The 16,991-nt window shown below is 45.1% G+C and overlaps 1 protein-coding gene across 2 annotated transcripts in view; it reads right to left on the bottom strand.

Annotated features, from left to right (window-relative positions):
- EEFSEC (eukaryotic elongation factor, selenocysteine-tRNA specific) overlaps window positions 1-16,991 on the bottom strand; it is a 583,429-nt gene that overhangs the window by 179,334 nt on the left and 387,104 nt on the right. For both annotated transcript variants that reach the window (XM_078661741.1, XM_078661742.1), the window contains one exon: window positions 13,381-13,537. In XM_078661741.1, the coding sequence (XP_078517867.1) occupies window positions 13,381-13,537 (157 nt within the window). The remainder of the gene's footprint in view (window positions 1-13,380; window positions 13,538-16,991) is intronic.

Genomic DNA, 16,991 nt, shown 5'->3' with positions numbered 1-16,991 from the left:
ATATCAGTTTCGTCCATCCAGCACTGGAGCCTATCCAGGATTAGTCTTCCAAACAACTTTTGGGTTACATCAATGAGGCTGATTGGGCGATAGTTGGCGGGGAGCAGGGGCGGCCCCTTTTTGTATATCGGGACCACCTCTGCTCCCAGCCAAGTATCTGGAATTGTCATTCCCCCCAGCACTGCATTGAATAAAACCATCAAGTAGGGTGCCCAAATCCCAGGTTCCTGCCTAAAAAGATCACCCGGCACCCCATCCAAACCCGGGGCCTTTCCAGAAGCAAGACCCGTTATAGCCGCCTTAGCATCTTTTAGAGTGAAAGGGGGAGATGTGTATGTGGTGAGGCTATTGGAAGTTGGTGTTGCTAACTCATCGTGTACAGGGGCATATAGTTGTTGGAAATGATCCTGCCAAACATTGGGTTCGATTGCAGAGGGGAGATCCCCGCTCCCATGGTTGATTATTCTCCAGAATCTACGGGAGTCCCTTTTAGCTAGGGACTCCGATAGATTCTCCCAGTGCTGTACGTCCCACTCTATTCTGGCGTTAGCTATGAGCGATTTGTACGCACTTCTTTTAGAGCGGATCTCCTCCCTAGTACCTCCTTCTTTTATGGTGAACAGGAGGTCTCGTTTTGCCAGGCGACAGGTACTATTATACCAGGTGTTCTTGGTTTGTCCCTGTGCTCTAGGTCGGTCTGTGCTGAAAAGATCAGTTTCAAGCTTCTTTATTAAATGAGCATGTACTTGCGCTATGTCCTCACCTCTATCTGTTGGAGAGTCTGGATTCCACAGGTCAAAAGCCTCTTCAAGGATTGGAGTAATCCCAGCATAAAGTGAGGCAAGCTTTTCCCCACTAGAGGCGAGTTTTTCCCATTTTATCCGCCTCCTATTGTTCTCCAGTAGATGTCCTCCTTTCCAGTTCTCCTCGCCTGTCACAATCACTCAAGGAATGGTATACTCTAGTTCCAGGGCGTTGTGGTCACTATCGTGCCTGGGTATTATTTTAAAATCCACCACCCTTTTCCATGCCTGCAATTGTACTAGGAAGTAGTCTGTTCTGGATTGCCTCCCTGCTTTATTGAATGTACATTTGGACGGGATGTCGGACCTAGTGCGGCCGTTACAGGCTCTCAAACCATAGGTAAGGTTTAGAGTGTTTATCTGTATGGCAAGGGGTGTCCATGCTCTGGGAGGGGGTGCTTCAGTCTGAGGGACCTGCCAACTTGAATCCTCCTCTAGGGAGGGTCCATCAAGTAGTCCAGGTAGTGGCTCAAAGTGTGAGTTGAAGTCCCCCCCTATTAGATAAGACATCTCCGGAGGGATGGTTTCCAGAAGGGTTGACAGAGTTTCTATAATTTTGGAGGTGGACGCTATTTTGACCGGCCTAGAATAGATGTTTATAACCAAAAGTTTAATAGGACCCGGCCATTCAAGTAGGACGGCCAGTATATCTACCGAGTCTACTGGATATCTTGAAGCTCGGCATCCTAAGTCCGTAGCGACCCAGGTTGCTAAGCCTCCGGAAGGTCTGCCTTTCCCACTCCAGACAGCGGGGATAGAATATGTCTGGAAGCCCCCAAAGGAAGACTCTTCTCTTGTCCAGGTCTCTTGGAAGAGACAGACGCTTGTTGGTTGCGTTAGATCGGCCCATGTGTCCGTGTCTATTTTGTTAGTTAGGCCAGCCACATTCCAGGAAAGAATTTTTAAGGTTTGTGGGGTATTTTGGGTGTCAAATTGTTTGGCCGTGGGTCTTATGTTTTCAAGCTGTGGGGCACTATCCATTTGCCCCTCATCCAGTGGTGGGCCTTCTAGGGCAATTTCCCTTTTATGTGGCTCCTGGGACAGGTCTAAAGACCCAGTAGTGGATTTCTCCTGCCTACAGGTCGGGGGTGCATAGTAACCGCTTTCATACCCTGCTGGTTGCGTTTGTGCCCCTTTTATGGAGGCCAATTGTCAGTCCACCATTTCAAGACACTCATAATGATTGAACAGTGGTAAGAATGGTGGCTGAAGAAATCTCGGGGGCCATGGTTCCTCTCTTTCAAATCCGCCCCTTCCCATCCCTCTTCTATGAACAGTTTCCCATCCCTGGGAATCGCCGTATGTGTTTGGGCGGAAGGGGGGTATTCGTGATTGGTTGTAGGGAATTCTCCTCCTTCCCGGGTTGCCCTCCCAATTATCATGTGAGTTCTGATAATGTCCTTTGCTCTGGGCATTTGTTGCATGGTCATTAGGTGGATAGAAGAACGAGAGGGGGACAGGATGAATAGCGCTCCCTTCATCTTCCAGAGCTGGACTGCATATGAAAGAGACAGTTCTTGGTTCTCTAAAACTCACTAATAGGCAATCGCCACTGATTGTTTTGGGCCTCTTGCCTACCCACGAGACTCTTCTTACCATGCGAATGTCGCTGGTCATGCCTCTGGGGAGGGGTCTATGTGTTGAGAGCCAGTTAATGACTTTGTTTTTCAGAGACTCCCCTGTTTCATATGAGTCTGATTTTAATTCGGGTACCCCAATTAAGATAACAGTATATGGCGCCACTTCAGGTGGAAGATTGACTGTGAGTGTTCTTGGTGGTTTTGCCTTTGAATGATTCGAATCACGTGTATCTTGGTTGGTGAGCAAGGGGGGTATAGGGGAACTCTTGTGTTGTGCATTCAACTGGACGTTATCATTGTCTAAATTTGAACGCTGCTGCGTGATGGGGAATTGTTTGGTGGAGCCAGAAGTCGCTGGCGTTGCTGAGTTGGGTTTTAATTTGGGTGGCTGGTTACTGTGTGGTTTGATATTTTTGTCACCCGCTGTATTTGCTATCACTACCTCTTTAGCTTTTACAGGTTTTGAAGAAACCGAGTTACAGTTATGTTTTGGGTCAGTGTTGGATAGCGTGGGGCGGGAAGCCCCCGGTTTCCAACAGTCCATAATCTGTAGGGCGGTTTTCTCGATTTTAATTAATCTCGCCTCCATTTTCATCAGGCGTGCTTCTAGAGGGCTTATGATCGTCTTCAAAAGGTGGCCTATATCAGCTAATGATATGTCCTCTTCTGCTATCTCAGGATTATGTTCCATGTTGGGAGGTGGCTGGTCAGTGAGGGTATCACTGGGCAGTTGCTGGGAGGGATCAATTGCTATCACCGCTGTCACCGGTGGGGTTCTTTCCTGGTTAGTATGGACAGGGCTAGCTGTGTTGTGGGTTTTCCCTGTTTTTCCCTTTGCTTTTTTGGACTTCCTTTCCTTAGTGCTTTGTTTCCCCGCTATCCTTTTTTGGATGGCACCCTCCCTTATCCCCCGATTGGCACTAGGTGACCCTACTAAATTTGGGGTATCAATTGTTGTGGCCGATTCTTCCCTAAGTAAGATGGGGCATTGAATGGTTAAATCAGTATCCTCCCCCGTATTTGTTAGGTTGGGTGGTTGGGTGATTTGTGTTAGAGGCAATGAGAGAAGACTCACGTCCTCTGAATCACTTATTGTTCCCTCAGAAAGATCTATACTCATAGGCCGTTGTGCCCCACCACAGGCACCCAGTTGTGAGCTATCTATGACCCGCCTATCTTCGGGAGTTTTTGCCATCGCTATTACACCCATCGATGACCTCCTGACCCACTCTATTTCCTGTGAGATTCGTCTTTCTAGAAGGGTGATATCATCTATCAAGAGGGAACCTGCTTTCAAAAAATAGTTGTCTATTTTGCCTTGGTTTGGGGTGGCTGTTGTGGGGCCGTTGGCTAACAGGTTGGCTTTGCTCCTGGTCTCCATTTTGCTCATAGCGGGCAATATGGCTCAGGGGCGACAGAATAGAGGACGGTGATATAAGTTTTGCCAAGATGTGGATTTAGGCGGTAGTACCTGATGTAAATAGGGTGGCCCAGTCCAGTCTCTAACGTTCTCGAACGGCCTCAAACGGCCCGCTCTTTGCCCGGTCTTCGCCCCGAGCTGCGTCCCGCGTCGCGGTGGTAAACAGGCCAGTAATATATGAGGAGGTTGGGGGCGTGGCCGCCGGGGGAAGAGGCACCAGCTGTGTGAAGCTGAGGATGCTGGTCCTCGCAGTCCCCCGGTAGGCTCCACGCACTGGACACACGCTTGAAGGCTCAAACCTGTGCCGTCCTCAGCTGGGAGCGCGTGTGCTCTCCGCCGACTGCGGAGCCGCTCACACCAGCAAGGACTGGCCACAGGGAGCAGCTGAGCGGCACCCGCGAAGCGGGTGTCGCGAAAGGTAGAGGGCGAACTGGAAGGGCAGGCAGGCAACAGCAGAAGTCTTTGGCAGCCGTTATCAAATCCCTCGATTTCGAAAGTTATAACATAGTTGTAGCATAAACATTATTTAAACATGTTACTGTTTTTAGGTCTTGCCTATAAACAGCTTTGGCTGTCTGTTTTGAAGCCTTAATAACCACTATACAACACACATAGATATGACTTTGGGTCAGCCCTATGCTCACGATGGGATGTCTTTCCTCGTTATGCCACCCCCTTGTTTCTCATTCAATTGTTTTCCTCCCTGTTCATATGTTTGTCCACCCCCTGCAGCTTTCTGGTTTACCACAGCCGTCAATGACTGTATTGTATACTCCCACTACTGACGTATGGGCACTTTTTTTTATTTGTCTCTCAGCCCACCACCGAGTACATCCTTTCACTTGCTCTTTTTCTCATCCTCATTCATGCTTATTTTTTACTTTCATTATTAACTTTTTGATACACCTGCAAGAGCCCGACAGTTGCACACGGTTATTTGGCCACCTGCGTCTCAGCATTGTGGGGAATCCAGTGCTTTCATTATTTATTGTTTACTGTTCCGACATAGCTGTCTGCCATTGTGGAATTGTAAATTAAGAATAAACTAAAGACAATAAATAATCTCAACATGGCCACTGGACATGCATGCACACCCATGACGGCCACGTTAGAATAATTTTTCAAAAGCATAGGAGAAACCATTTCAAGATGGCTGGCATTCTTGCGTCAGCACACATTGATCCACACACAGTGGCCATCTGGGAATGGTTCTTACTGGCAAAGCCAACTGGTTTCAAGAGCAACATCTTTAGAATATTACAATGCTTGCTTTAACCGTAATAAAGAAATAAGCAGGGATGGTCTCCCCATATAGAAACTTTATTTAGAGTATTACTTGTGTGAAAGTTAAGTACTAAGTACTTTAGGACTCCTAAATGCCTTCTGTGAATACCGAAAGTCTTTAAGTTAGGATTTTTCTCAGTTTAGGAGTAGTAAAGTTAGGACTCCTAACTTTAGGACTCCTAAATGCCTTCTGTGAATACCAAAAGTCTTAAAGTTAGGATTTTTCTCAGTTTAGGAGTAGTAAAGTTAGGACTCCTAACTTCTGTGAATATCGAAATGAGTAAGTGCCTTCTGTGAATACCAAAATGAGTAAGTGCCTTCTGTGAATACTCAAATGGCAGTAAGTTTAGGATTTTGTCTTATGTGGTAAGGATAACGGAAGTTATCCTGGACTTCCGTGACCGCTGAGAAGAATAAGGCCAGGGAGTGAGTTGCTTTATAAGATCACAGGAACCCAAAGTTGACTCGGGATATCCCTCATACCTGTGGGTGGAGGCACTTTATTTCTTATAATAAAACATGGTCACACCATCACACATCCCACAACTCATGGTATCTTGCTCCTTTTTGTGACAGAAACACTCAATATTACCAATATGTGGGATATATGTGGAATATGAACTATGTAAATTTAACACAAGATTAGACAGTCTATGATTTGCTGCAAAAGCACATTTCTAACACTTTACAGTTAAATTACTTTCAAAACTAGGTGTAGGTTATAATGTGGTACCATTCAAATAGATTCCTGCTTTCTTGTAATGAACTTCAACAGTGTTATAAACAAACACACCATCAGCCATTTGCCCCAATCAGCCATTTACAACAAAATTAAAGTCAGAAAAGATCTGAAAAGCTGGTTGTACGTCTGATTGTTTAAACAGCAGTTGTAATTCTGCTCAGTGCCCTGCCTTTCACACTTCCTGCTGGCTCTGGCAGGAGGCACAGTGACAGCACAACTCAACTGTAATGCATTATTACAATACAGTAGTGGTGTCATTTTCTTCCAACACGTTAGCGGTGTTGTAAGAACTAGATGGCGATAAACAAATTAAATGCAAGTTTTAATACAGTTATTGAATGTTTTTATGTTTACCGTTGGCGGTTAAAAAAATTCTGTTCTAACAGCCACGTTTATTTGGACCGTTTTGGTTGACATTAGCTATGTTTTGATCTGAATATTTACCTGCTGTAAACACGCAATCTCGTTTCTTATTATTATTATTTGTAGTGTGCAGCAAGTGCCAGGAATCCAGCTTCTAGGTGCAGTATGCAACAAGTAGATAGGTACAAAAAACATAATTTTCAAAGGCAATAGTTCTCACCTTTCTGACTATTGGCTTAGCCCATGGTAGTTGCTGATGCTGGATGCCGCATCATTTTATAGGTAAGTGAATGCGTGATGACGTATATGTGTGTCTGCATCACCATGCAAGTGCATGACTAGGGAATCATATGTTTACTTACCAATCCAAGATGGCAGACGCCATTTTGATCAGTAAATGATAAAAAGTCATTTTAATTGTGTGGGGATTGGTTACACTGTAGAACAGCCCGGTTGAAGATGGCAGGTACTGGGCCTTCCCAAAAACATCAAACTAAAAATAAAATATGTAAAGGACCACAAGGGATTTGGGAAGCAACATTGATGTGGGTGGTAGGGTGTTGATGGGGGCAAGGGAGCAACGAAGGAGTTCGAGTCTGGGCAGAGGGGAGTACAAAAATAAATAAAATAAAAGTCAGGGAGGGCTGCGTAGGGTTAGAAATGGACTAGCATGGGGGAAGGGATGAAGGAGCAACACTAAGAATGTGGAGGTGGATGTTTGAGGAAAAAAGCATACGAGGGAGAGAGCTGGAAAACACATTCAGTCTCATGGACTGAGGAAAAAAGTAGTTCCCTGAATGTGAGCAGTGGAAGAATACAAGTAGTAATCCAATCAAAATATGGCAAATAGGCTATGTCTGAAGGGGAGGGGCAGACACAAGAAGAGGAAGAGAAACCATTACATAAGAAGAAAGCTATTGAGAGTGATAATAAAGGCAACTGACAGTAAGCAATAGGCTGGCTCTAAATCCACTGGTAGGGTCCGCCTGGGGTCTTTGGCAAACAGACAGATAAAAGCTGTGAAGTAGTCGAGATCTTAAAAAACAAGAAGACCTTTTGTTCCACAGAGGGCAAAGGAATATAGAAAGAAATAAACAACCAACTGCAGAACTGACAGAAGAAATAAAAGATACAGGTAAAGAAGCGACAGAGGGAAGAGAAGTATTAGTAAAAGGAAGGGAAGGTGATAGTAGGTAGAGCAAAAATATGCCCCGGCTCAATGTCACATATAATAGAGAGCTGTGCTTCGCACTTTGCCAACTTGGCGTAATTCTCAATTAGCCTCCATTCTTGACCAGGAGACAGGATTGAGCAGACAAAAACTGAGTGAAGGAGGGAGCCAAGGAAAATAACGAAGAGAAATGTATTTCTGGGTCAGAGCAAAAATAGATCATGTCCGCGCAGGGAGTCCAAGAAGCCCAGCTGGCTTCCCCTGCTGCCCTCACGCACAATTATATTACACTGTGAATACCAAAGGGAACTAATGTCACAATTAATCACTTTTAGGTCTTGCCTACCAAACAGTGCAATCTGTCTGGTTGTGAAAGACCTATTGTGGGCATACCAAGAACAGTGGTCCTTCTTCCTGTCCATTGCTTACTACGGGTTGGCTTTATTCTCCCGCTTAGTTGCATGCTTCATAGTCACTGGCATTTCTAGTTCCCATCTAGGGTTTGCACTCTCCCCTGGAGAATAGATACTCTAACATCCGTTTGCTTGGGTGACTTGTATCCTTCCACTGCTCTCTTTAAGGGAACTATTTTTTTCTTTTTGAATAAGAACTCCATGAGGATGCATGTGTTTTCCTGCTCTCTCCCTCGTGTTTCTCTCCAATCAAACCCCATACCCCTGCGCTCCATGTTGCTCTCTGCTTTGTGTGTTTCCCTAGCCCGGTTCTCCACATTGCTCCCTCCCTCATGTGCTTGTCTCCTTTGTGTGCATCTCCTCACTAAGCTCGTCCACCACTGGTGTTGCTCTCTCCCTTGTGTGCTTTCCCCTTGTAAACTCCCCATGCTCTGTTGCGATCTTCCTCATCCCCTGCCTCCACTCTCTGTTGCTCTCCCCCTTGTGTGCTTCCCCTGAGCTATCTGTTGCTCTCTCCCTAAGGTGATCCCCGGCAAACTCTCCCCTCCCATGTGTTCTGTGTGGTGTACCAGCATGTGCTTCTTACCTCCGAAAACATCCCCATCGCCTGCGTTGCTCTCTCTCTTATGTGCTTATCTCTGAAAACTCACTTGCGTTCTGTGTTGCTCTCTCCCTCATGTGCTTCCCCCATACTCCATGTCACTCTCTCCCATTAGTGCATCCACCCTTCAAACTCGTGCCTTCATGTCAGTGGCAGCCGGCACTGATCTGGGGTGGTTAGGTGGGGTGTAAAAAAGAAAAAGACACCTACCTCCTTGCCGCTTTGTCCCAATTCTTCTCTCCTCCACCGAACAGGAAGCACCCAGGCTCCCCTAAGCCAATCACAACACTGCAATGCAGGGGGCGGGCTAATTTTGAATAAAAACTTACCTTCAGCGGTCCGGTCCAGCATTGCGTCGTCCGTCCTCACAGAAAGCAGCCGCAGGCAGCCTCCCTCCCCTCCCATTAGCCATTCACAACGCTGCAACGGCAGCGTTGAGATTGACTAAGACGCCGACCCTTCAGGTGTCTATGGGGAGGCCGTTTTCTCCATGTAGGCTGCATGCAGCCTCCATGGAGAAAAGGGAGAGAGTGCATGACTGGTTTGGTCGGTAGTCAGCACCCACAACATTGGGCTAACCACTCCTCCCCAACCCGCCTGCCCACCCCCAACCAAACCCTTCTTCTACTTTCTCGCAGTGTGAGAAGCAGAAACATAAAATGGTATTTACGGAAGCAGTGGGGCAAAGTTCCTCCGCCCGCATTGAGGAGCCGCCCCTGCCCAGAATATAAATCCAACTCCACATCTGACTCTACTATTGTGCAGAGAGCGACCAATCAGATCTTTAGAAACCTGCACTAAAAAAATCACAGCAGGTGCACCGTGAACTGAGCTATACTACAATTCAAGTGAAAGTCAGAAATGTAATGTGGATTAAAAACAACAAATTGAAGTCATTTTTCAATGAGGGCAACAAGGCTATTTTCTTGCTGCATCATGGTCAGCACAGCTCTCCCTATAGGTGCCTCACTTCGCTGGATCTGCCTTCAATACTTTGATTGCCATGGTTGCTTCAAATATGATGCGGTGTTGGTAGAACTGCAAAGTGCTAGTGACAACTTGGAGTGGGACACAGAGCAAACACTTTCCTGTCCAAGGTGCCTGATAGCTGCTTTATCTATTTATTCAGTAGTTTACTCATTAGTCTGCTCTGCAGGGCACTGTTACAGAGCTCTTCGGCTTCCAAGAGCGAGTAAAGACACCTCCAAACAATACTTCCATGGTGAAGAACCGTCCATTATACAGGCTCATATGGTACTTCTTGAAGTGTCTGCTTCTGCCTCTTTAAATGTAAGAGGTATAGGAGGCATCTGGCCTGGGGCATCAGCGGGCATCGCCTTAAGTTAAACCCAAGGCGAAGGTGAGCTTGAGATGTTGCATCTGGTAAATGAAATATATACCTATATGAGCTACACTGGATGCTGTGCAGCCAAATTCCTCTCCTAATGCTCACGTTACAATCACCTCCGTAACCTGACTTTACCTATCGTTACAGCATTATCCCTTGGCCCCCTCTCCTTATGTTACCCACCCGGCACTTCCGAACAATCCTCCAGGGTGCTGAGACTGCTTTTCTAGCTTATTGTATTGTTTTGTTCCTATCCCAAAAGGTAGTCGGATATTATGATTGTTTGTCTTGCCATGTACTGTATCTCTCTATTTGTTCGGTATCACTTCGGCTCTCCTCCCCATTTGTCCTGTTATCCCACCCGATACTACTGTAAAGCGCTCTGATACCCTCACGGGTCTGGTTCGTGCTCTATAAAACACTAAATAAATAAAATAAATCCGTAAGAGAATCTCTGAAGGCCACCGCTCCATACAGTCAAGTTGGGTTCAATTTACAATCGATGACTGGTGTTCAAGGACGAGGTGGTATTTTTGATGGCCTGTTTCCGAGGGATGGTGCGGCTTCTTTCCTCAAACCATACACAAAAGCATTCATAGGAAGAAAGCTTTTCAGTGTCTTTATTTTCAATTCACCAATGTTACAGTTTTTGCACCTTACGACCAAAAGTGATTATCTTTGTTTTATCGATGTTGATCTCAACGCAATTGTTGGAACCGTAAGTAATCAACTACCTATAAACAGTTATTCTTTTTTATATCAATTTTTCTTAATAGAGTGTGAAGAAAATTTGCTGTTACAAAAGACAGATTCGTTTTCTCTGCCTCTTGAAAAGAGGTTTTGCCTTCGTTTAATGGTTTACATTTTTCCTTAATAAACAACAAAACATGACATTAATTTTTTTTTTTAAGCTGGGACACTTGGGTCCACACTTAGAAACAAAAGCATAGTACAAGTGCTATTATTGGCCAAAAACAGGGGTGCAAAAACGAACGCCCCACTAGGTATCCAACACTAACTTCCGATCGACGACTGCCATTCTTTGAAATCAGAGCAGTACGCTTAATGCCCTCTTTTTCTTTAAATATGGTACTCTCACTTGCTCGGCTGCAACTGAGCTATCCGTAGAAATTAGATTTCGGAATGCTGCAGGAGGAATGGACTGCAATTTGTGTTCCCTAGAACTAGTCAATTAATTTTACAGGATATGTTTTTAACTGAATTCAGTTGTTAATGTCAATAAACCTTTTGTTTTTTATTAAAAACAAATAAATCTTCAATCGGCGAAGGCGTACCTGGTCTCCCAATGACTCTTGAAATGGAACAAATATGGAGACAGATCTTGGTGTGTCCATGGACCAAAGGTGCATAAATCACTGAACCAAAACTTTGGGGAATTACTTTGGTCCAGATGAAGGCCATAGACCCGTAGGGGCTGATCCAGTCCGAAACATGTCGACCCAACCACTAGGTGTCATGGACCACTAAACACCGCTTGGGTTTTAGACTTATCCCTATCCTACTCTTTCCCCCAAATAAATATTTCCCTAAAGGATAATGAACAATTGTAATCCACTCACCACTGTCAACATCTAGACAGTCTACCTCCTGCTGAGGGTTTTGATGTCACCTGTAGAATGTGACACTCAGGTGACAAGACCCGATGATGACACTATCCACCGAACCTCACTAAGCGGCGATTACATACACCGCAGTCTATGAACGTGTGGTTGAAGGTCTCTGAGACAAAAAGTTCTGAGACTCTGGTATTGAGACTTATGTGTTTCATTCCCCCCTTTCTGATAGATAACCAGCTAAGAAAAAATTGACCAGTGATAAGCAAGGCCACTGAAATTATGCAAATCTGGGGCTTTAGTGTTTTCCGGTTGATCATGGATTTGACACATTTGCCACATAATCCATCATCTACTGCATGATCTCAAGATTTAATCTGTGTTTCAAGCTCCATTGGATCAAAAGTTACTAAAATGCGAAATGTGTAAAAATGTCAAAACAATTAAGCAATTCTATCACAAAATGAGCTATATTAAGCTGCATTGTTTATCTATTCTTGCAGCATAATCTAGTCATAATTCCAATGGCAATGGTGATAAAACACTTACCTTGGATTTCAAAGGTGGAATTTCAAATAATTTGTCTGCAAATGTGTAGAAATCCTGGGTAAAATGGCTTTGTAACATTTGCATACACAACTACTTCTGTAATCAGCATCCCTGCACTCTTTCAGATGACAACGCTTTGGATATGTGTTAATTGATATAGCTCCCAGTGAGGGAGACGCCAAACCTGAAGCCATGTTGAGAGCAGTTATGGCACACATTTCATACTAAGATGAATTAGTGATATTTAGCCCTTCATCTCAATAAAAAGACAACTATAACACGCTTTTTTTTACAACAAACATTGTCACAGATAATAGGCCTGTCTTGTATTTTGAGTTCTAATTAAACATTAAAAAAGTATTTGGGAGTGAAAATAAAAAGAAATAGATTGTTTTCTGTATACAACGCTATTTTGAGATAAAGAATTTGATGAGTGATGATTCATAGTCCTTTTTGTGAAGTAAAATAGTCCCTGGTGTATTGAAATGCAAGCGTTTCAAAGGAGGTGGAATGATACACCCAATATCCAACCGCATGAGGTGAAAGAAATATACTTCTCTGAGCAGACCTAAAGCACAGTTTAAATATATTTTAAAGAATTGATAACCAAAGCCCAGACAGACTGCAGTGCTATGAAACCAGACCTACTCACTGATCCTTGAGTGTAAAGGGAGGCAGCACAGTGGCATGATCTTCCACCACCATTCGCCAATCTCAAAAGTGACGTCTCAACACCTGCTATGGATGTAGCCTCCAGGTTGGAGCACATGCAAAGTACAAGTGGCACAAGGCGTGGGTCTTCATACGCACAGCGTTGCCCTGGATGTGTTACAAGGTGAGGCCCGAGACAGGACTGTAAGCACGGGTGAGGATGTGGGGATAGCGGGCGATTTGATAATGGACTCGATTATCATTTGTATCAAAGGTGTGCTGTGTAAACTGTTCTTCAGCTGTGCAGGTGAGAAAGTGAAGGGCATCTTTACTGTGACCTCATAGATTCATGGGTTGAATCCAGCAAAATGTGTCTAAAAGCCTAAATCACTATGTATCTGTCACTACAGAAGCTCTGTAGACTTGCAAGCTTCATTGGGATGGCAAAGAGACTTTGGTTATACAGTAAATGGCCTACTTAACCTTGGAGCAGCCATCATCTCGGTCATGTGCAACTCGTGCAATGTGAACAACACTCGCCTACTGTGAGGTGTTGGATTAAGACCAGGTGAAGGTACCAGTCTTCAGGGAACAAGGACCAGGATCCGTCTATCTGAGATGTGGTGGATGGAAGAGGAAGTGAAGATATTGCAATCATTCTTTTAAGGAGTTTCATCAAAGTTTGACCCCCACCCCCCCCCCCCCCATAGATTTGGAATTCTCTAATAATGAAAATACACAGATGTCGAGATTCTTAGGTTCACATAATGTATGCAATATTATTTTTGTTTCTTTTCAGTAGTATGGCAACTTGATACATTTTCAATGTTGATGTTGACTATTACATTTCATCAAAATAAATTCAATATACAAGCACTTACTTGGAATTCGTATTTTGTATTTCCCACTCTGTCCAAAAGTTCCCTCAATGACGCCTTCCTCACCGGTGGACAATTTGACTTTCAACCCCACAAACATCTGGATATTGGTCTCCTTTTTGAACAAGGCTCGCCCAATCACACTGAAATCATCGTTGACCTGGGGAAAAACAGAAATTTGCATCATGGCTCAAAATAAGATGGAACCTTCAAAGACTGCTCTAAATCTTTAATGAATCGTAAAGAGATTTGATACAAAGAATGTCATGCCAATCTGCTTCACCCCTTTCACAGGCCACCATTGGCAGAAGATCCTTCCTTCCAGAATATTACTCCTCCCTTGTACCTGTCCAAAGGTCTTTTCATTCATTAACCAACTCTACTCCAAGTAGAGCGTACTAGAATGATGTTCAATGCATAAACAACCTCACGCAGACACTTCTAGATGTCTTTTCTCAACCTTGTACCAACAGCCGATGGCATGCTATCGCACATGCTCCGAGACAGAGGGGGCCTCCAGTGTGAACACCTGAAAGGTGGAGATGTGGCATTTTTATTCCTTAAAAAAAAAAAAAAGGAACATCTGAGAAGATCATGGATCACTCCAGGTACCCCCTACTTCTCCTACGTCATTTCCATATCTTCCAAAGAATTCTGTACGCGGCGGGAGTCTGTGTGAAGCTTCATAATCACCATTTTAAACGTGTGGACCTCTTGGGTGAAGTCTCACATCCCATTAGACATATAAGAAGGAAGACAATGGGGGGACCATGTTGAAGGCCAGTCACCCTGGTCAATTTTAAGATACGTATCGAGCAGAAGAAAAAGTACAGCATCTGAGAGGGTAGTAGGAGAAGGGAAAATTGGGTCTTCTTGACACATTACATTGAGGAGGAGAGGAAGGGAATGGGGGGTACAACTCACACAGTGCTGCCGTGTGTCACACGATTTCGGCTACCTTCACAGGATCACACATTGAGGAGCCGAAATCACACGGTGGCAGGAAGAATGAGCTGAAAACCACGGTAAAAAGTGGATTTTCAGCTTGTTTTCGAAGGCTGTTAGCAGCCGATGTCCATTAAGAGGCGCATAAACATCCCAGTACTTCGGCGACAGCCTCCATGGACCTTTGTTTTAATTTTTCTGGGAGAGGGGTGGAGCAGGCTTGAGGGGGCAAAGTACCTCTTAAGTAGCACTAGGCGTGAGGCCCCGCCCCTTCAATGCCCACCCCCCCCTCCACACATGGTGGAATTAATTTGTAAGTTGGAAGGTATGGACGTCATTTAGGGGTTAGTAGGGATAGCACGTTACTTCAGACATTTCACTTGCTATTCCTATACGCTTCTTTGCAACATCTAACTCAGAGGACACAGAGAAGCACCAGAAACAGAAGGTTGAGTCGAAAGCCATGTTAACCATTCTTACTTTTCCATCACTGGTCCCATCCCAGCCACTTTACTGATGCTGAGATGAGGCAAAGTGGCAGTGTTGTTCTTCCCTTTGATACATCCAATGGAGGAAAAAACTAACGTGCCACACTCGAAGCTGCACCAGAGAGGTGAACTAGATCGAAGAGCAATTTATATGGAGGAAAGAAGGGATAACTCTCACATGGCATCCGCCAATAAAACCACGTGTAGAGGATGACACTTTGCAAGCAGCTGAACAACACGGCTGACCGCAAGAGCACCCAGAAGATGGGCAGAGTCGAGAAACATCACCACTACTGGCCTCGGACTGTAGCTCTCAAGAAGATCTACATGCCGCAGAAATCTACTAAGAAGCTTGTTTGGTAACTGCCCTTCTAGACCCTGGTGTGGGTGATTCTGCATGACTTCAAGGAAAGCATGCACTTGCTGAACTCCCCCACCCCACCCCAAGGTCCGGTAGGAGGTCAGCGAGACCTACATGGACGGGCTACTTGAAGATGCCCACATCTGCGCCATCCATGCCAACAGGCTCAGTCAGCATCATGCCCAAGAACATTCAGCTGTACACAACTATCTAGAGTGAGAGGACATAAGAGACACCACAGCGCGGACACTACCAGCCTGGATCATTTTCAATACCTGCCTCCTCCCTAAAGCAACTACCAGGTGGAGGTGTGTATGAGGCGAGGAGGGGCAGGCAGTACACACCATGAGGATCCTAGCTGCCGCAGTCTGCGTCCAGCTTCCATCACTCTCAGCAGCTCGTCAAACGCTGAAGAGGAGCCTTGTCTTGAACAGGGGCAGGACAGGGCAGTAGAGGCATACTGCACTGCTCACTTGTAGTCATTTTGTAGGTGTTGGAAATATTTTTCTAATGTTAAAAATTATCCATGGTCATAGTAGGGGCCGGACTTGGAACCCAAAGCAGTCCTGGCAATTTAGCAATTCTGCCTGACCAGCCACCTGGGAGAGGGGGGCGGGGGTGATTGAAAGTGTGAAGCAATGGTGCTTTTGTTACTGGGGGACGATATTGCCCCCAGTAACAAAACTGGCCCCCACCAATGCAAAACTGGCCCCCACCCTTCCAGCCTCCCAGAGAAAAGCCCGATGCCTGCTACGTCCAGCCCTGGTCATAGTTTTCTCATAGTGCCTACTAAACATAGGAAAATGTGACACAAAAGTTATTAAACTTGTGTATTCTAACTGCAACAACTTATCATGTTTATCTGATGAATTATCCACTTAAATTAACATTGTATTGTATATTTGATTCTGAAGTACTTCACTCAAATGAAATTACTATTGCCCCACACTCAGTTCTTTGGACTTGTGTAGGGTGAAAAGTTGGTCACTGCTTAAAGTGCCAGAAGCTAGGTCACATCATGGTGATCATCTCCTGCCCACTGGTCAGTTGGAAAGGGGCCAATGGTGATGGTAACTTCAAAGCCATGCTAAGTGCAGTTCATCCTATGGATGGTGTGGGCATGGGGGAAAAGCACAGATGTACTTCTTGCGTGATTGGTCCAAGTCCCATTACGAGTCATGAGAACCAACAGCAACTGTACCTATAACAATAATGGAATGAATACTACCATGTTAACCCCTCCGCTGCGCCGAACGTTTCACGCTGGTGCGGAACGTTCTATTGCACGGGCGGGACCGGAACATTCAGCGGACGTGCGCTGCACTACCGAGGTAGTGCACGCGACGTCCGCTGTACGTGCGCCGCAATGAAGGGGTTAAGCTACAAGTCAGAGCACACGCACCTGAAGCACCTCCTGCAGGCACTGTCTACCTGAAAACAACCATGGCCATGCCAATGGGTCTTGCTTACCTTTACTTATAAGGGAGACAGGTGTTCATTGCCAATGCTTATACACACAAGTCTTCAATGTCTGTCAAGTTCAATGTTGTATATTCCGCATTGATGCTGCAGTTTTATTAGTCACCACTAGTTGGCACTGAAAGGCAGAAGACGGGTGTTGTTTAAACGTGGCTCTGTTTGTAATGTTGTGTTCGGAGCAGGATGATTCACAAATATACTGATGGTGAAACCAAAAAGCTCCTTTGGGCGGCTCAAACACAAATGGGAAAAAAGAAACAAAAAGAGTCCAGGTAACTGTGACTGACACAAAAGCCATCCAATCTTGAGCAAGGATTGGCTCTGTGGAGTACTGTGTACAA

Source organism: Lissotriton helveticus, chromosome 9 (assembly GCF_964261635.1).
Source record: "Lissotriton helveticus chromosome 9, aLisHel1.1, whole genome shotgun sequence".
Classification (NCBI taxonomy): domain Eukaryota; kingdom Metazoa; phylum Chordata; class Amphibia; order Caudata; family Salamandridae; genus Lissotriton; species Lissotriton helveticus.
Note: the sequence above shows the minus strand (reverse complement) of the source record. Positions and strands in the feature narration are given on the sequence as shown.